The 14,679-nt window shown below is 41.6% G+C and overlaps 1 protein-coding gene across 1 annotated transcript; it reads left to right on the forward strand.

Annotated features, from left to right (window-relative positions):
- On the forward strand, positions 1–13,930 carry CDIP1 (cell death inducing p53 target 1). The gene is made up of 5 exons (XM_063429015.1): positions 1–79; positions 6,824–6,929; positions 8,516–8,623; positions 10,891–11,188; positions 12,706–13,930. Exons 2-5 carry the CDS (start codon positions 6,842–6,844, stop codon positions 12,815–12,817), a joined length of 606 nt encoding a protein of 201 aa, XP_063285085.1. The 5' UTR covers positions 1–79; positions 6,824–6,841; the 3' UTR covers positions 12,818–13,930.
- The last annotated feature ends 749 nt before the right edge of the window (positions 13,931–14,679 follow it).

Consider the following 14,679-nt stretch of genomic DNA (forward strand, 5'->3'; position numbering starts at 1 on the left):
GGTGATTGGGGCGGTACTGCAGCTCCCACTGTACATAGCGAGGAGTAAACAGGTAGAAAAGCAGAGGAGCTGGCTGGAGGTGAGTGCAGGGGCTTTAAATGTAATAAATATGAATTATCTGTCTACATACATAGACAGAAATAGCTATATCTGGATTACTGACACAGAGGATCAGACTCCCCTTCCCTACCAGCTGCATCATGATGAGATCACAGTCAGGATTTAAATAGATCCCTGTGTGCTGATACTTTGTATCAGTGTGTTGTTCCTGCTCTGGATTTGCATTAAATTGCATTATACCAACTCCTGCAATCCCACCCCCCACCCCCCTCCCAGAGCTGCTGCATGGCTCATATTGGGATATTTATGTCCTGGCTAATTCTGCATTGTGGGTTTCCCTGTACAAGGCTGTCAGACTAGCTGGTGACTGGCCAGATTTCATTTGGTGAGATATTTATATTGTTTATTTTTATGTGTTTATAAATCTGGCTGCTCTTTTTCACCTTTATAACCCCCCAAAGTGTCCCCCATTACCTGTGTTTACCTGCACTTCTAAAAGCAGTGATGGCAGATCCTGGCTCCCAAGTTGTTGGTGCTCACTGATGCTTAGTTTAGATAATATAAGTCAATAATGAGGCACATTGATTGTTCAGTGGGTTGTAGTTTATTTTACTAAGCAGTGAATTACAAAACACATTTGTGCTATTTCACCAAAGACAGCAGAGTTTTAAGATTTGTCCTAAATGTTCTGTGTTCAGTTCATTGTAATTTGCTGTTTACTGAATAAATCTCTTATTATGGTCACTATGCTGGCTACCAAAGCAATGTACCCCTGGGTGTTTCTGTCTTGGGGTGTGTGAGTCACAGGTGGGGCTACCTGGTGCCATTAACTGTTCATCTATACATTGTTAACCAAATGGTGGCAAATCACAGCCCAGGAGTTTTCCGGACAGCCACTAGAGGCGCATATGCAACGCTGGAGGCACATTTCGCCTCCATCGCGCAGAGCGTCCATAGGAAAGCATTGAGAAATGCTTTCCTATGGACACTTTGAATGCGTGCGCGGCACTTGCTGCGCGTTCGGCTCCGCTGACGTCGGCTGGGGAGGAGAGGTCACCAGCGCCGAGGGAGCCCGGTGCTGGATTAAAGTAAGTAACTGAAGGGGTTTTAACCCCTTCGGCGCCACGGGAGGGGGACCTGGAGGGTGGGGGCACCCTCAGGGCACTATAGTTTTCCTGACACTATAGTGATCCTTTAATATAGCAGTTTTGGTATACAGATCATGCCTCTCAGGTTTCACTGCTTAATTCTCTGCCATTTAGGAGTTCAATCACTTTGTTTCTGTTTATGCAGCCCTTGCCACACCTCCTCTGGCTCTTATTGACACAGCCTGCACAAAAAAAAACAACTGGTTTCACTTTCAATCAAATGTATCTTAAACAATTTTATCTCTTGCTGTAAATTGAACTTTAATCACGTACAGGAGAATCTTGCAGGGTCTAGCAAGCTATTAACATAGCAGGGGACAGGAAAATCTAAATTAAACAGAACTTGCAATAAAGGAAGGATAAACTTTAGATGACTCTTTACAGGAAGTGTTTAGGGAGACTATGCAAGTCACATGCAGGGAGGTGTGACTAGGGTTCATAAACAAAGTGATTTAACTCCTAAATGGCCAATAATTGAACAGTGAGACTGCAGGGGCATGATGTATACACCAAAACCCCTTCATTAAACTAAAGTTGTTTTGGTGACTATAGTGTCCCTTTAATTAGGCTCTTCACATTGCTGGAAGAATGGAATAAATCTTTCCTAATAATTCCAAATAAGCATATCAATAACTTTCTCCATTTGGGTGATTTTTTTTTTTTTTTGATTTTTTTTTATCTAACTCTAAGTCGTATTCTCTAAACTCTGAATTTTTCAAATTAAATCAATATGAGTATTAAAATAAGGGCCAAAATAACTGATCTAGAAAGATTTATCCAGCTCTGCCGTAGTCACAACAGTTTTTTTCCATTTATATTTCATTTCATGAAAAATCAGAATTGAGTGAATAAGACTGGGTGATATGAACTGCTGAAATGACATTTTCTTTTCCTCGCTAGCAGCCATAAAACAGATATAGGGATCCTGTATAAAAAGGCATAGTTCTAAAAGTGGAGAAATAGTGAATATTCCATTGGTGTCTATGGCATCTGCTCCACTTTTAGAACTTTAGCCTGAAATTCCTCCTTAAACATAGCCCAAAGGGGTCAGTGCTCGTATCATGGGATGAATTATGTAAATACGCAGCAATATGGACCCACACCTTGTCGCCTGGGATATCGCAGTGAAGTAAAGACTTCTTCGGCTATTCTTCTGTCGTTACTGTATCATTTAGGCTTCTTTTGCACTCGTAATGGTCATCGATTGAACGCCATTTTTTAAAAATATATTTTTGCGTTACAAACAATTTATAAATATTTCCATCACTTTTAAACTTCTAAAGTTGGCGGCCGCTTCCGTGAAAAATGGTGGAATTTACGTAGAGAAAAGCCAACACAATTTAATATAAATAAATATATATATATATAAACAGATTAGAGACCCAGAAACAAAGACTCTATTCAGAACTCGATAATTTTGAGTGGGATCTCGTTATGCAATTAACCTGCTTCCAGTAGGCTGTCTGTGCAATCAGTTGAGCCATTGATGCATTGTTTCTGGAAGAACAATTGATGCAGATAATGATTATTACTCAATAAGCTGATACTAACAAACTATAGGACTCTTCCTCTCATAGGGTTGTTTTGGCTTAATTGTCTTATCAAAACAACCCTCAGGGTGTTGAACTCACTTTTGGATTTTGGTGAATTGCAAACTAAACTATGGGGCTATAGGCCAAAATAGCTGGAGATTAGCTGGAGAACATGTCCAACTCGCCTAGTTTGCTGACATTTGGCCATAAATGAGACCATGGCTGAATCCAAAAGCCGTCACTTGTGATAGCTGTTGGAATTGGACCAAAGTTGGCGTCCAAGCTCCATCTTGTCAACCTAAGGCTTGTCCATAAGACCAAGTAGTCCCTACTTCCATCAGGTCAATGTACAGAGACATGTCTGGGCACACGATATATCGTCCTTCGCAGATTTTTTATCATGAACCGGAGTAGGCAAACTCTAATCGTTTATAAAGTCTGTTAAGGACTATTCTTAGCACAGACAAAGTTCCAGTATGTCTTGATCATTGCAAGGAATGAACTGGCTGGGGCAAATCAGACTAGCTGTATCTTGATATTTGTAAACCTAGTGCATCAAAACAGGAAAGATACAGAGGTATGTGTCCTGCATTCACCAATTGTTACCATAACAAAGAGTTCTTTTATTTCATGCACAGCTCCTCTTCCCCCCCCCCCCCCCCCCCCCCCACACCATCACTGGAAAAATACAGACTGCTTAACCCTGTAACACCAGTACGGCAGTATACTACTTCCCACAGCAGTAAGTCTACTCATTATTTGTCTCTCTTTATTTTTTTTGCAGAATACAAATGTAAAATCTGCAATAAAGGAAACAAAATAGGCAAGATTGAAGGGAGCCTTTTAGTGACACTGTCTCTTTAAAAGGGAGTGCTCGCTAAACAAAATAAATAGAGTTCTCCTATAGGAGCAGGAATCTAAAACCGAGCAGCCTTTACAAGCCGATCTGCTACCCTGTCTTTCAGATATAAAGCTGTAGGAACACTTTTGTACAAGTCCTGTGAGTGGCATTTCATGTGGGTTCTATTTTATTGGTTGGAGTGGGTTCCACTGGGCAAGTACATTAATCGCCGGATGCAAGAAACTGATGATTTGCTGTAGTTTACCTGGATGATCGTAATAAGGGGCTTTCTATTCAATTGTGAGTATCAGAGAATTTGGTGATCAGCTTTCAAATTTTACAAAACTTACCTGTCAACTCTAAAACGTTCCCACTTAAAGGGACACTATAGTCACCAGAACAACTACAGCTTATTGAATTTGTTCAGGTGAGTAAAATCATTACCTTCAGGCTTTCTGCTGTAAACACTGTCTTTTCAGAGAAAATGCAGTGTTTACATTACAGCCTAGAGGTACCTCCACTGGCCACTTTCCTCATAGAAATGATTGATTCATGAGGAGATGCTGATTGGCCAGGGCTGTGTTTGACTTGTGCTGGCTCTGCCCCTGATCTGCCTCTTTGTCAGTCTCAGCCAATCCTATAGGGAAGCATTGTGATTGGATCAGAGAATCATTTTTGATATCAGACTAACAGGCAGATCAGAGGCCGAGGCAGCAGCTGCAGACTTGAATACAAGTAAGATTTTACTATATTTAGTGCGGCAAGGGGGCATCGTGGGGAGCTAGATGGTGGTTTTAACACTATAGGGTCAGGAATATATGTTTGTGTTCCTGACCCTGTAGTGTTCCTTTAACATTTTTGGCCTAAATATTCAAAGCCTGTTCTCATCTCACTACAATCCCAGTTTAGCAGATTAATCTTTTTTTTTTTCATTTATTTTCTTGACGGATAAACGAAGGTTGTGGTTTTAGGCAATTAGAGTATTGTCAGAGTGAAAGCATTTGAATTTTAGCATCTACATTGGTTTGCATTCTATTACTTTTTAATAAGTCTGGTGAGAAAATTGCACGTCAGTCGCATTTGAAAAGAGAAAATAAGCCGGAGTTTGAGTAAATATACATAGTATTGTCCACAGATGTAAAGTGCAGAATTTAAATGTACACAAACGCTTTGATAATTTAGGAGGATGTGGTTTCAGTCATGCCATGGGGCTCATTCACTAAACAGCAAATTGTAGGAAATTGAAAACCAAACACAAGCTTTAGGTGAAAATAGCTGATGAGCTCTTTAGTCATAGATGTCTATTTCAGCCTGATTTTTGCAATTTTTGTTTGTTTTTTTTCTTGCAATTTGCTGTTTTGTGATTTAAGCACCATAATGTCACTTTTATACTTGTTTTATAAAACGTTGTGTTTTTACTGTTAGTCCACAATGCCTGCCCCAACGTACAGTCATCAGTTTCCCAGACCATTTCTGGACGCAGTGACCTTTGTGAGCTATAACTTATCAAATAAACAATCCAGGCACTATAACCACTTCTGGAGAGCCAACAGCACTGCAGGGTTAGCTCAGGAGAGCAGAAAGCTATTTGTGGTTAGGAACGTCCGGAATATTGTTTCATTTCTCCTTGTCTCTGTATGCTCTCTCTATGCTGATTGCCAGGTGCAAATGACAGAGCTTATAACAATGGCTGACAGGGAGCTAAGATGGAGGGGTCCTGTTGCAGGGTAAAGATGCGTGGATTACTACATTTAGGATTATTATTCACACATCACACGTACATATTTATTAAATATAGGGATAAGTAAACATAATATTAAACATCCTGGAAAGTGACCCTTCCCATTTAAGCACTTGGATGTAAATATTGGGCAAGCGGTGGCTGGCTGTGTGGGTGGCCTTGTTGCTTTGTGTGATGCAATTTCTGTCTCTGTGAACAAGTTGAGCTCTTCCACTTATCTTTGTTGATTCTGTTTATAAGGAGATAGAGAGGGGGGGGAAAGAACCATTAATGTGTAAAATCATTGTACCCGTCTGGACGCATGCAATAAATTAGTATCTTCCTTGCAGGATGTTCCAGGGGTGGGGTGTCCTGGCTGTCGGTCGATATAAATTCCCCATTCCTGCATTCGGTCACAGGGTGCCAAGTTGCAGACCACTTAAATACGGCTGGACTACAACCCCTATCTCACTTTGCCTGTGTGTGTCTGGGTTGATTAATGCTCCTATTTTGGGGATGTTTTTGCCCTCAGGTTACACGGCATGCCCCTTTAAATCAAGAGTGGTACTGAAGTGATAAGTCAATCAGTTTAGCAGCCCAGAATATCACACACTAACTTAATGGGACACTCTAAGTACCATAACCACTTATTGTAGTATATGTGGTCAAACAAATCCGTTCTGATTTAAGTTTGGCTATTGTGGCGTAAAATTTTAAATGCAAATTCTATGTTGTAGGGGAAAAAAAAAAGTTAATATACAATCAAAGCAAATCTGTAACGTCTGCTGATGGTTATTTGTGTTTTGTGTATGTTATCTATGTGACAAAGTGCCCCGGGAAATACTTGAAAACTCTTTCTAAAAATATAACGGTGGTAATGAGGGCAAATGGTCTGAAATGCAACAAAACTAGCATTATTAGCGGCATTTCTGATCAAACATTCCGCTTTTGTCCTGTACACACGGGGTTGCAGTGCGTGTGACGTGTCTCATCGCTGCGATAAAACCAAATACCGGTGTTTATTGAATAAACTAGGAATTAACAAAGGGATTGGGAACTTGTTCATTGTGCTATTTCTCTATACTTTATTTTACCCTTCCTGTTTATGGAATGAAGCCCACATTACGCCCAGTTTCCCCCCATACGATCCTCATAGCGGTTTACAGGCGGTCTTGGGAGAAGTATCCCTATAGACTGAGATACCTAGAAGACCCAGGTTGTTTATAACCCAGGCAGAGCAGTAAGATAAGATTTAAATTGGTTTTCATCACACAATGAAATAGATAAGAATTCTTTGCACAGTCTGTTTGTAAAGCTTGCTGTGTTAACTGCTCTCTGTAATATGGTGCTCAGGCTACCTCCTTGCAGAATATATATAATATATATATCAGGGCTGGAAGGCACAGATGCCTCCATGGTAGCGTTTGTTGTGATTTTGCGGAAGCCGTTGCTATGTGCGCAGTGTTAATTAAGTGTTCATTCGTGTGGAAGCGCTCATCCTGTGACTAATGCTTTCTTGCAGATATATATATACAGAGCCATGGCAAGCGACCCACCACCTCCCTACCCTGGAGGACCCACGGCCCCCCTGTTAGAGGAGAAACATGGAACATCTGGCGTGGAAGATGGTATGTTTGGAGAGTTTCAGGATATAGCATTTTACTATTAACCCTTTACTGGCTGAGCCAGTCTGCAGAACATTACATTGGGGAATTTGCAGCCACAAAAAGCCATCAAACTTTTACCCCCTTCCTGGTCAGGCCGCAGAGCATTACATCCTGCTTTACACCTGACTAGAGAGATTGGCACACAGTTAAAGTGACATGGCAGTCAAGCTCTGGTCCAAACCATAAAGTGACATGGTCATTCATAATGCTGGGCTTTCTATGTAGTGCTGAGCAAATCCCTACAGAGCAGTATATCATGGACTCAACAAAAGGCCCATCCTATACTTGGAATTATAGTTAATATGTTAGCTTTCTACTGTAGAACTGTGTGCCTAACGTGTGTGTGGGAGCCTGGAGTGCCCCTTTAATAAAATAAACCCACCCAGTATTACTAACTGTAACCTAACCTACACCGTGCATCTAACGTGTGGGAGCATGGAGTGTCCCTTTAATAATATAGACCCACCCAGTATAACTGTAACCTAACCTACACAGTGCACCTAACGTGTGTGTGAGTCTGGAGTGTCCCTTTAATAATATAAACCCATCCAGTATAACTAACTGTAACCTAACCTACACAGTGCACCTAACGTGTGTGGGAGCATGGAGTGTCCCTTTAATAATATAAACCCATCCAGTATAACTAACTGTAACCTAACCTACACAGTGCACCTAACGTGTGTGGGAGCATGGAGTGTCCCTTTAATAATATAAACCCATCCAGTATAACTAACTGTAACCTAACCTACACAGTGCATCTAACGTGTGTGAGAGCCTAGAGTGTCCCTTTAATAATATAATACCACCCAGTATTACTAACTGTAACCTAACCTACACAGTGCAACTAATGTGTGTGGGAGCATGGAGTGTCCCTTTAATAATATAAACCCACCCAGTATTACTAACTGTAACCTAACCTACACAGTGCAACTAATGTGTGTGTGGGAGCCTGGGGTGTCCCTTTAATAATATAAACCCACCCTGTATAACTGTAACCTAACCTACACAGTCCATCCAACGTGTGTGGGAGCCTGAAGTGTCCCTTTAATAATATAAACCCACCCTGTATAACTGTAACCTAACCTACACAGTGCCTCTAACGTGTGTGGGAGCCTGGAGTGTCCCTTTAATAATATAAAACCACCCAGTATACCTAACTGTAACCTACACATTCCAGACTAGGAGATCCTGCTGAGCATTACATTAATAAGGTACCCATTCCACACCCCTAGTTATAGATCACATAATGCCCCAATTAATATCCCACTAAACATTCATTTAGGTGAGTGTCCCTTTAATCATATAAGTGAGGCCTAGTGTTACAATATCAATTGCTGGTTTGGGTAATTGTCGTGTTATGTATCTGGTGTGTTCTCCATAAATTAAAATGATATAATCCGTTTACTTCATATTTTCTCGGAATTAGGGTTTAAACATATCTTAAATTAAAATAATCCATGCTGAATCTGTGGTATTTGTTGATCATTTATTAGGTTTGTGTTTTAATGGTTTTAAATTTTCTAATCCTGTTTATGTACGTTTTGCAGACAATAGACAATATCCTGGGGTCTTTCCAGGAGGTCCAATATACGCACCCCCAGATTCAGGGCCTCCTCCCTATGAAGCCCAGCCTGGATACATTTCTCCAAACCCAGGTAGGTCTATTCTCTACGCCACCTACTAGCAGTTATATTTTTTGTTTTGTAAATCTTTATTTTTGGTCGTGCATGAAAATACATCACATCCTGCAATCGCAAGAATTTGAATAATGAAACATATAGCATGACGTTTTAAACATTTAGCGAGAACATTATGCTTCAATTCGAGGAAACAGCACAATATTTTATGTTAATGGTATATTGGCATCAGGCTTAAGGATACAGTCAAGCTGAGAGGAACATGTGAGCAGGTGCTTACAAGGTAGCGGTATTAGCGCATGTCAGGGTCGGACAGTATCCATTTTTATAGAAGTAAAAGCAATTAGGCTAAGTGCATGAGTAGTCAACTTTAACTTGGTGTTGAGGGAAAGCATGCTTAATCGAGAATAAACTGGTCAGGCCAACCCCACACATATACAACACCGTTATAACATGTGCACAAGACCTGGTGAAGCCTCTGAATGATAGGTGTGTGCAGAGACAGTGTGCGGCACTCTATTGTTAGTCAATAGTAGGTTATTCTACATGTGAAGCACTCTCTGTTTGCTTAAGGCGTTAAGCTGCTAAGGTAGTGGCGGATCTGAGAGTGAGCAAGTTTAGACCACAGGGGCCATATTGGGTTGTAGGTGGCCTCAAGGCTAGCATAGAAGCCGTAATGGCTTTATCCATGAGCTTAACCAGGGGGATATTATGGTGGTAGAGTATTATCGCATTCTTAACGAAAGAAAGTAAAATAAAAGGGCAACATGCCTAAATAAACGATCAGTTATAGTAGATCATATGCACAGTTGGTTCTGGATCTCAGCATTTGGGTGCGACGTCCATCTGTATTCGCTTGGCCTATTCCCTGGAGTGGGTGTCCCTTAAGGCCCTGTGGTAGTCCATGCCATGGCAGGAATGGTGTCTCCACTTTCACCCCATCCCTCCAGTGTCTAGGTCCATGAGGGCCGTGGGTGATTGCATGTTGCCAGGGTGTGGGTCCGCGGGACCTCTGCAGCTTGTGTCTTCGGCCCAAGGCCTTGGTGGTGGCCCATGCCTGTAATCCATTGATCCCATCAGCAGATTTGTGGGCCCATGTTGTTACCGGGTCCCGGGCAGGCCTCTGGGGGTATGGACGGCGGTGGGGGGTTACCTCCAATTGGGCTCCCGGCTTGGATGAAGAGCGGGCAGAAATTCGTTGGGAGCCTGCCCTCTGGCAAATGGCATGCGGTGCCTCGCACATGTTTGTGGTGCATTGGGGAAGCAGGAGGCGATATCACCTGTGAGCGGGTAGCCAGACATTGCCACACAGCTTCTGGCACACCGCTTCGAATCTGGCATTGAAAGAGTCCAGCCACTCCTGAGTCTCCTGGCTCGGTCGGGAGTGCAGCGTTGCCTAGCCGGCGGACATATTGTACTTGCCTCGTTTGCGTGCACAGTGTGCCGCACGAGGGTAGGTTAGCTCCAGTGGGGACCGGGATAACCCCCACCAGTCCAGGGGGGCGGGGAGAACAGGGGGTGTCAGCAAGTCCCACCAGGTGTTGTGCTGCAAGGACCAGGTGATCGGCCGCCTCATCCATCCGCCTGCTGTGCTGGGCTGCAGCGGGGTCTCCGCGGAGTATATTCGCAGGTAGGTTGCTCCAGTCCGCCCCCGGGCCTGTTGTGGTTGAGATGCAGCGGAGTGCTTTGAGCTTTGGGGGCTGGCTGCCTGGGGTACAGGCTGAATTATTGAGTTCTTGCAAGAGCTCTCACGATGTGCAGCCAGCCACCATGATGCCCAGGCCCTGCCCCCTCTACTAGCAGTTATATTAAGCTGCAGTGTTTTACTGTCTAAATAGTCTTTCCTAGTGCTACAAATTAATGCTTCCTATTGGCTGATAACCGAAGGCAACACAGCTGGGTGCATCCTATTGGCTGATAACCGGAGGCAACACAGCTGGGTGCATCCTATTGGCTGATAACCGGAGGCAACACAGCTGGGTGCATCCTATTGGCTGATAACCGGAGGCAACACAGCTGGGTGCATCCTATTGGCTGGAGGCAGGACAGCTAAACCTATTGGTTGCTGGGTACATCCTTTATTTTATGCTAAGTGAACCTTGTCAGAAGAGCTAACAGTCTAAATTTTGTTTGACATTTTTAAGTCCCTAACGTGTATAATGGAGGGAAAATGGCGCAACTATTTAAACCCCTGAGAGTTTTGCATCTGAAATAATTCAGAGAGGAGAAGTAAATATGGCTGACATGTTTTGCAAAATAATTAATTCATGCCCTTTTCTCTACAGGATTCTTCCCACCTCCTTCTGGGCCCTATGCACCAATGGGGTATTACCCACCCACATCTGGGCCTTACCCAGCTCCGTACCCATCTCCTGACTTTCATGGCACCACCGTGATCGTTCCCCCAGGAGCCAGTGCTTCATCTGCTGCCACCACCACGGTGACTGTACTACAGGGGGAGGCCTTTGGCAGCAATCCTGTGCAGACCGTGTGCCCGCACTGCCAACAGCCAATTGCTACCAAAATATCTCATGAGATCGGACTCATGAACGTCTTGCTGTGCTGCTTCTGCTGCTTTGTTGGGTATGTGATACGAGTGGGGAGCCTGGTTGTACATTGTTTTTAGTAAACTTGGTCACCAGTAGAGGGTCGTGAGAGGTACCTCTGCCTGATCCCCCTGTCCAAAAGCATAAAAAAAAACTAAAGGGTTGTATTCATTAACCTGAGAATTAGAAAGTCAATTGCAAATACAGCAAAACTTTAGAATTCTACAGATCTAAAATAGAGAATATATAGGACATTGTATGCACACCAGTGTATTTTATAAGCCATTACACTCACAAGAGATACATTGAAGATCTATCGGAAAATATTAATATATATGTTTTCTTCTCTCTCTCAGGTCACAAATTAATATGGAAACAGGAGTAAAATACAAACATGGTGTAATTCTTCCAAGTAAAATGATCCTTTAATGAAAATTACACTTACAAAATGTACAAATGTTAAAGCATTTCACCATCACCAGCCAGGACTTCAATCCCCCAGAGTACCCAAAGAATTCACTCTTGAATAGGCGGGCGAATAGCCCAATAAAAACAATTGCCCTACGCATTTCGCCCAAATCTCTTAAGGGGCACTTTCAAAGGTCTCACAGAAAAAACGTGACTTCCTCCCACGTCCATGTGGAATGGGATGTTTGAGTTCCACGTGGATGCAGGAAACTTATAAGGAAAGAGTGAGTGGTTTCTTCCGTGAGCTGTTTCAAGTGCCCCTGAGGAGGTCCAAGCGTTTGGATGAAACGCGTAGGGTGATTTCTACCTGTTTTTATTGGGCTATACACCTGCCTATCTAAGTGAGGATTCTTCGGGTATTCTGTTGGATTGGAGCTTGGAGATTGACGTCCTGGCTGATGATGGTGAAATGCTTTATCATCTTCATAACTTTTCATTTTCAGAATTACGCTATATTTCTATTTTTCTCCTGTTTTCATATATATTTGTGACTTGAGAGAGAATGAAGACCACATATACTTAGCATTGGATGATATATCCTCAAACAAAGTATCTCTTGTGAGAGTATAGTTTCTAAAATACACTGGTGTGCATGTATTGCCCTATATATTCCCTTTTTACAACTGTAGATTTCGAAATTTTTACTATATTTAAGAAGATTAGGAGGAGTCTTTTAAATCTACAGTTATACGTGTTATAAGGGTTAATATTTATTTTGACCCCTTTACAAATTCTTCCACTGGTGTTTTATGGTTGTTTTTGGTATAGAATTGCAAATACAAGGATGAACATAGCTGATTTGGACAAATTCTCCAGCTCGGCCATGTTGATCTTAAATTAAGTGACGATGTTTAGAACTATTGTGAACCTTCCAGCCAGAACCGTCCCCATTTACAGCAGGGTTGAGCCTGATGGCAAATGGAACAGAGTCACTGATGTTCGAGCTGACACTTCTAAACTATTTCTGTATACTTGGCCTTTTGACCAGAAGTATTTGTTTTTGGGCAGTAGCTAGGACTGGGTCTCCACACGTTTTTATCCATATGCGTTTTTGTTTGTTTTTTTTACTCTTTTTTTTTTTTCCAGATGTGACCTGGGCTGCTGCCTCATCCCTTGCATGATAAACGATCTGAAAGATGTCACCCACACTTGTCCAAACTGCAAGGCCTATATCTACACCTACAGAAGGATGGGCTAAAGATCCCAGGCCACATGCAACTAGTTGTCCATGCCACTTCACGTCCACCTTAATCCTTCCATCATTTCATCTCCATTTATACATTACTGAGGAGCTGTGAATTTTCCAATTTCGAGTGACATTGAATGATGCCTCTCAGGCACAGAAAAGGGATTTTGTGTCAAACTTGGTTTATTGTTTCCGTTAAAAACATTTCAGAGGGTAGACCAGCAGGCGGTCTTCTCCTGGTTGGATTTGAAAAAAGTTTAGTAGTGGATGCTGTGACTGTAGATGCATCCATTGCTTTTAAATGTTCTTAAATTGAATTTGCCTTTTGCTCTATAGTGGTTATAAGGTCTCATTACTCGGCATATCCTGCATCTGATCTTAGAAGAACCCACTAATTCATGTTTTAGCCGTCCACCACCGAAAGACTGTCCTTACTCTGATAATTTGAACTGTCTGCTGGATTCCCTACTATGATGTGACGTTCTCCAGATGGTAAAACCTCGAACAATTGTCTACTTGATTTTCAGAAAGTATAATCTAATGCTCTGCAAAAGTTAACCCCTTTTACTGCAGACGTTTTATTGCAGGTTAGCAGCACTGGCAGTAGAGGTGTACAAGAAGTTCTACGTTGAGTGGAATCCCATACTAGGAGTAATATTTAAGTGTACGCTAATATGTCAATTTAATCTCTGAGCCTGCAGCGCATGGAATATTTTCTCAAACCCTATTGGTGCATCTCACTATGATGCTGCACAAGGAATGGTCTCATTGGCCAATGCTGCTACATTTAACCCACTTTCCTCCACTTTCACTATTTTTGGAATTAGTTGATCTGTGGGGGTAGAATCGTTGTTGTTTTTTTTGTGTTTTTTTTTTTTTTTTTCTTTTCTTTTTATTTCTTTTTTTTTTATTCCATCAGGTAGTTTCATTTTGAAATTTTATATACGAAGATCTCTTAAAGATCTCATGAATACCTTATGCACTGGAGCCTTGTACTCAATACTTACTTTCTCTCTGATTTGCATGTTTAAAAAAAAAAAAAAATAATTACGTTCTCTTGCCTGTGGTTTAGAATGCTTAGTTTTTATAATCGCAAAAGGAAATGGCAATTTATTGTTAGTTTTTTGTTTTTTTTTATTTGTTTTTTAAATTTATTCTCATACCAAGAAATGCATTAACATTTTGTTAAATTATAATGCAAGGAATCAGATTCATCACAATAGCTTAATAAACTAAAACCTGTTGTAAAAATAATTTTAAACAAATATATTCTTAATTCTCTCAGGTGTGTATAATTCTAATCTTTCCTGTTATTTAGTTAGAGATTTGCTAATTAGCCTAATGACTGTAGCTATATGAATACGCACAGAACACTAGTAAAGAATAGGTTTCCTGGACTTGCCAGTAACTTGACCTGCTACATGACGAATTTGTACTCGTTTGTTTAAAACCCTGGGCGTTACCGAAATAAAATAACTTTTTATGTACTGCAGGGGAAATCATTTTGACAGAAGCACCTGTCCCTTATATGAAGCCAGATGTTGGATGGATAATATTTGGATTGTAGTAGCTACAGATGTAAAAGGTAGTGGGGAGGGGGGGTGGGGGGGGGGTACAGATTATTTCTTAGGGTTGTTATTAGATGAGAGACAAAACATTAGGTGTGTATTCTCTAATTACGATCTCAAACAAAGTATACGCTGTGCGTCCTTAGATTTAATTTGTGCTGGTGAAGCTTGCCTGATTTGCCATATTGCATCCAGCTAAGCTTCGGCCAACCGACCATTGTCTTGAACAAGGAATTTGTGTATATATGAGCCGAGTAGTCCAGCTCAGCATCGTTCCATAGAACCGCATGTACTTTATCCGGTTAA

Source organism: Pelobates fuscus, chromosome 8 (assembly GCF_036172605.1).
Source record: "Pelobates fuscus isolate aPelFus1 chromosome 8, aPelFus1.pri, whole genome shotgun sequence".
NCBI lineage: Eukaryota > Metazoa > Chordata > Amphibia > Anura > Pelobatidae > Pelobates > Pelobates fuscus.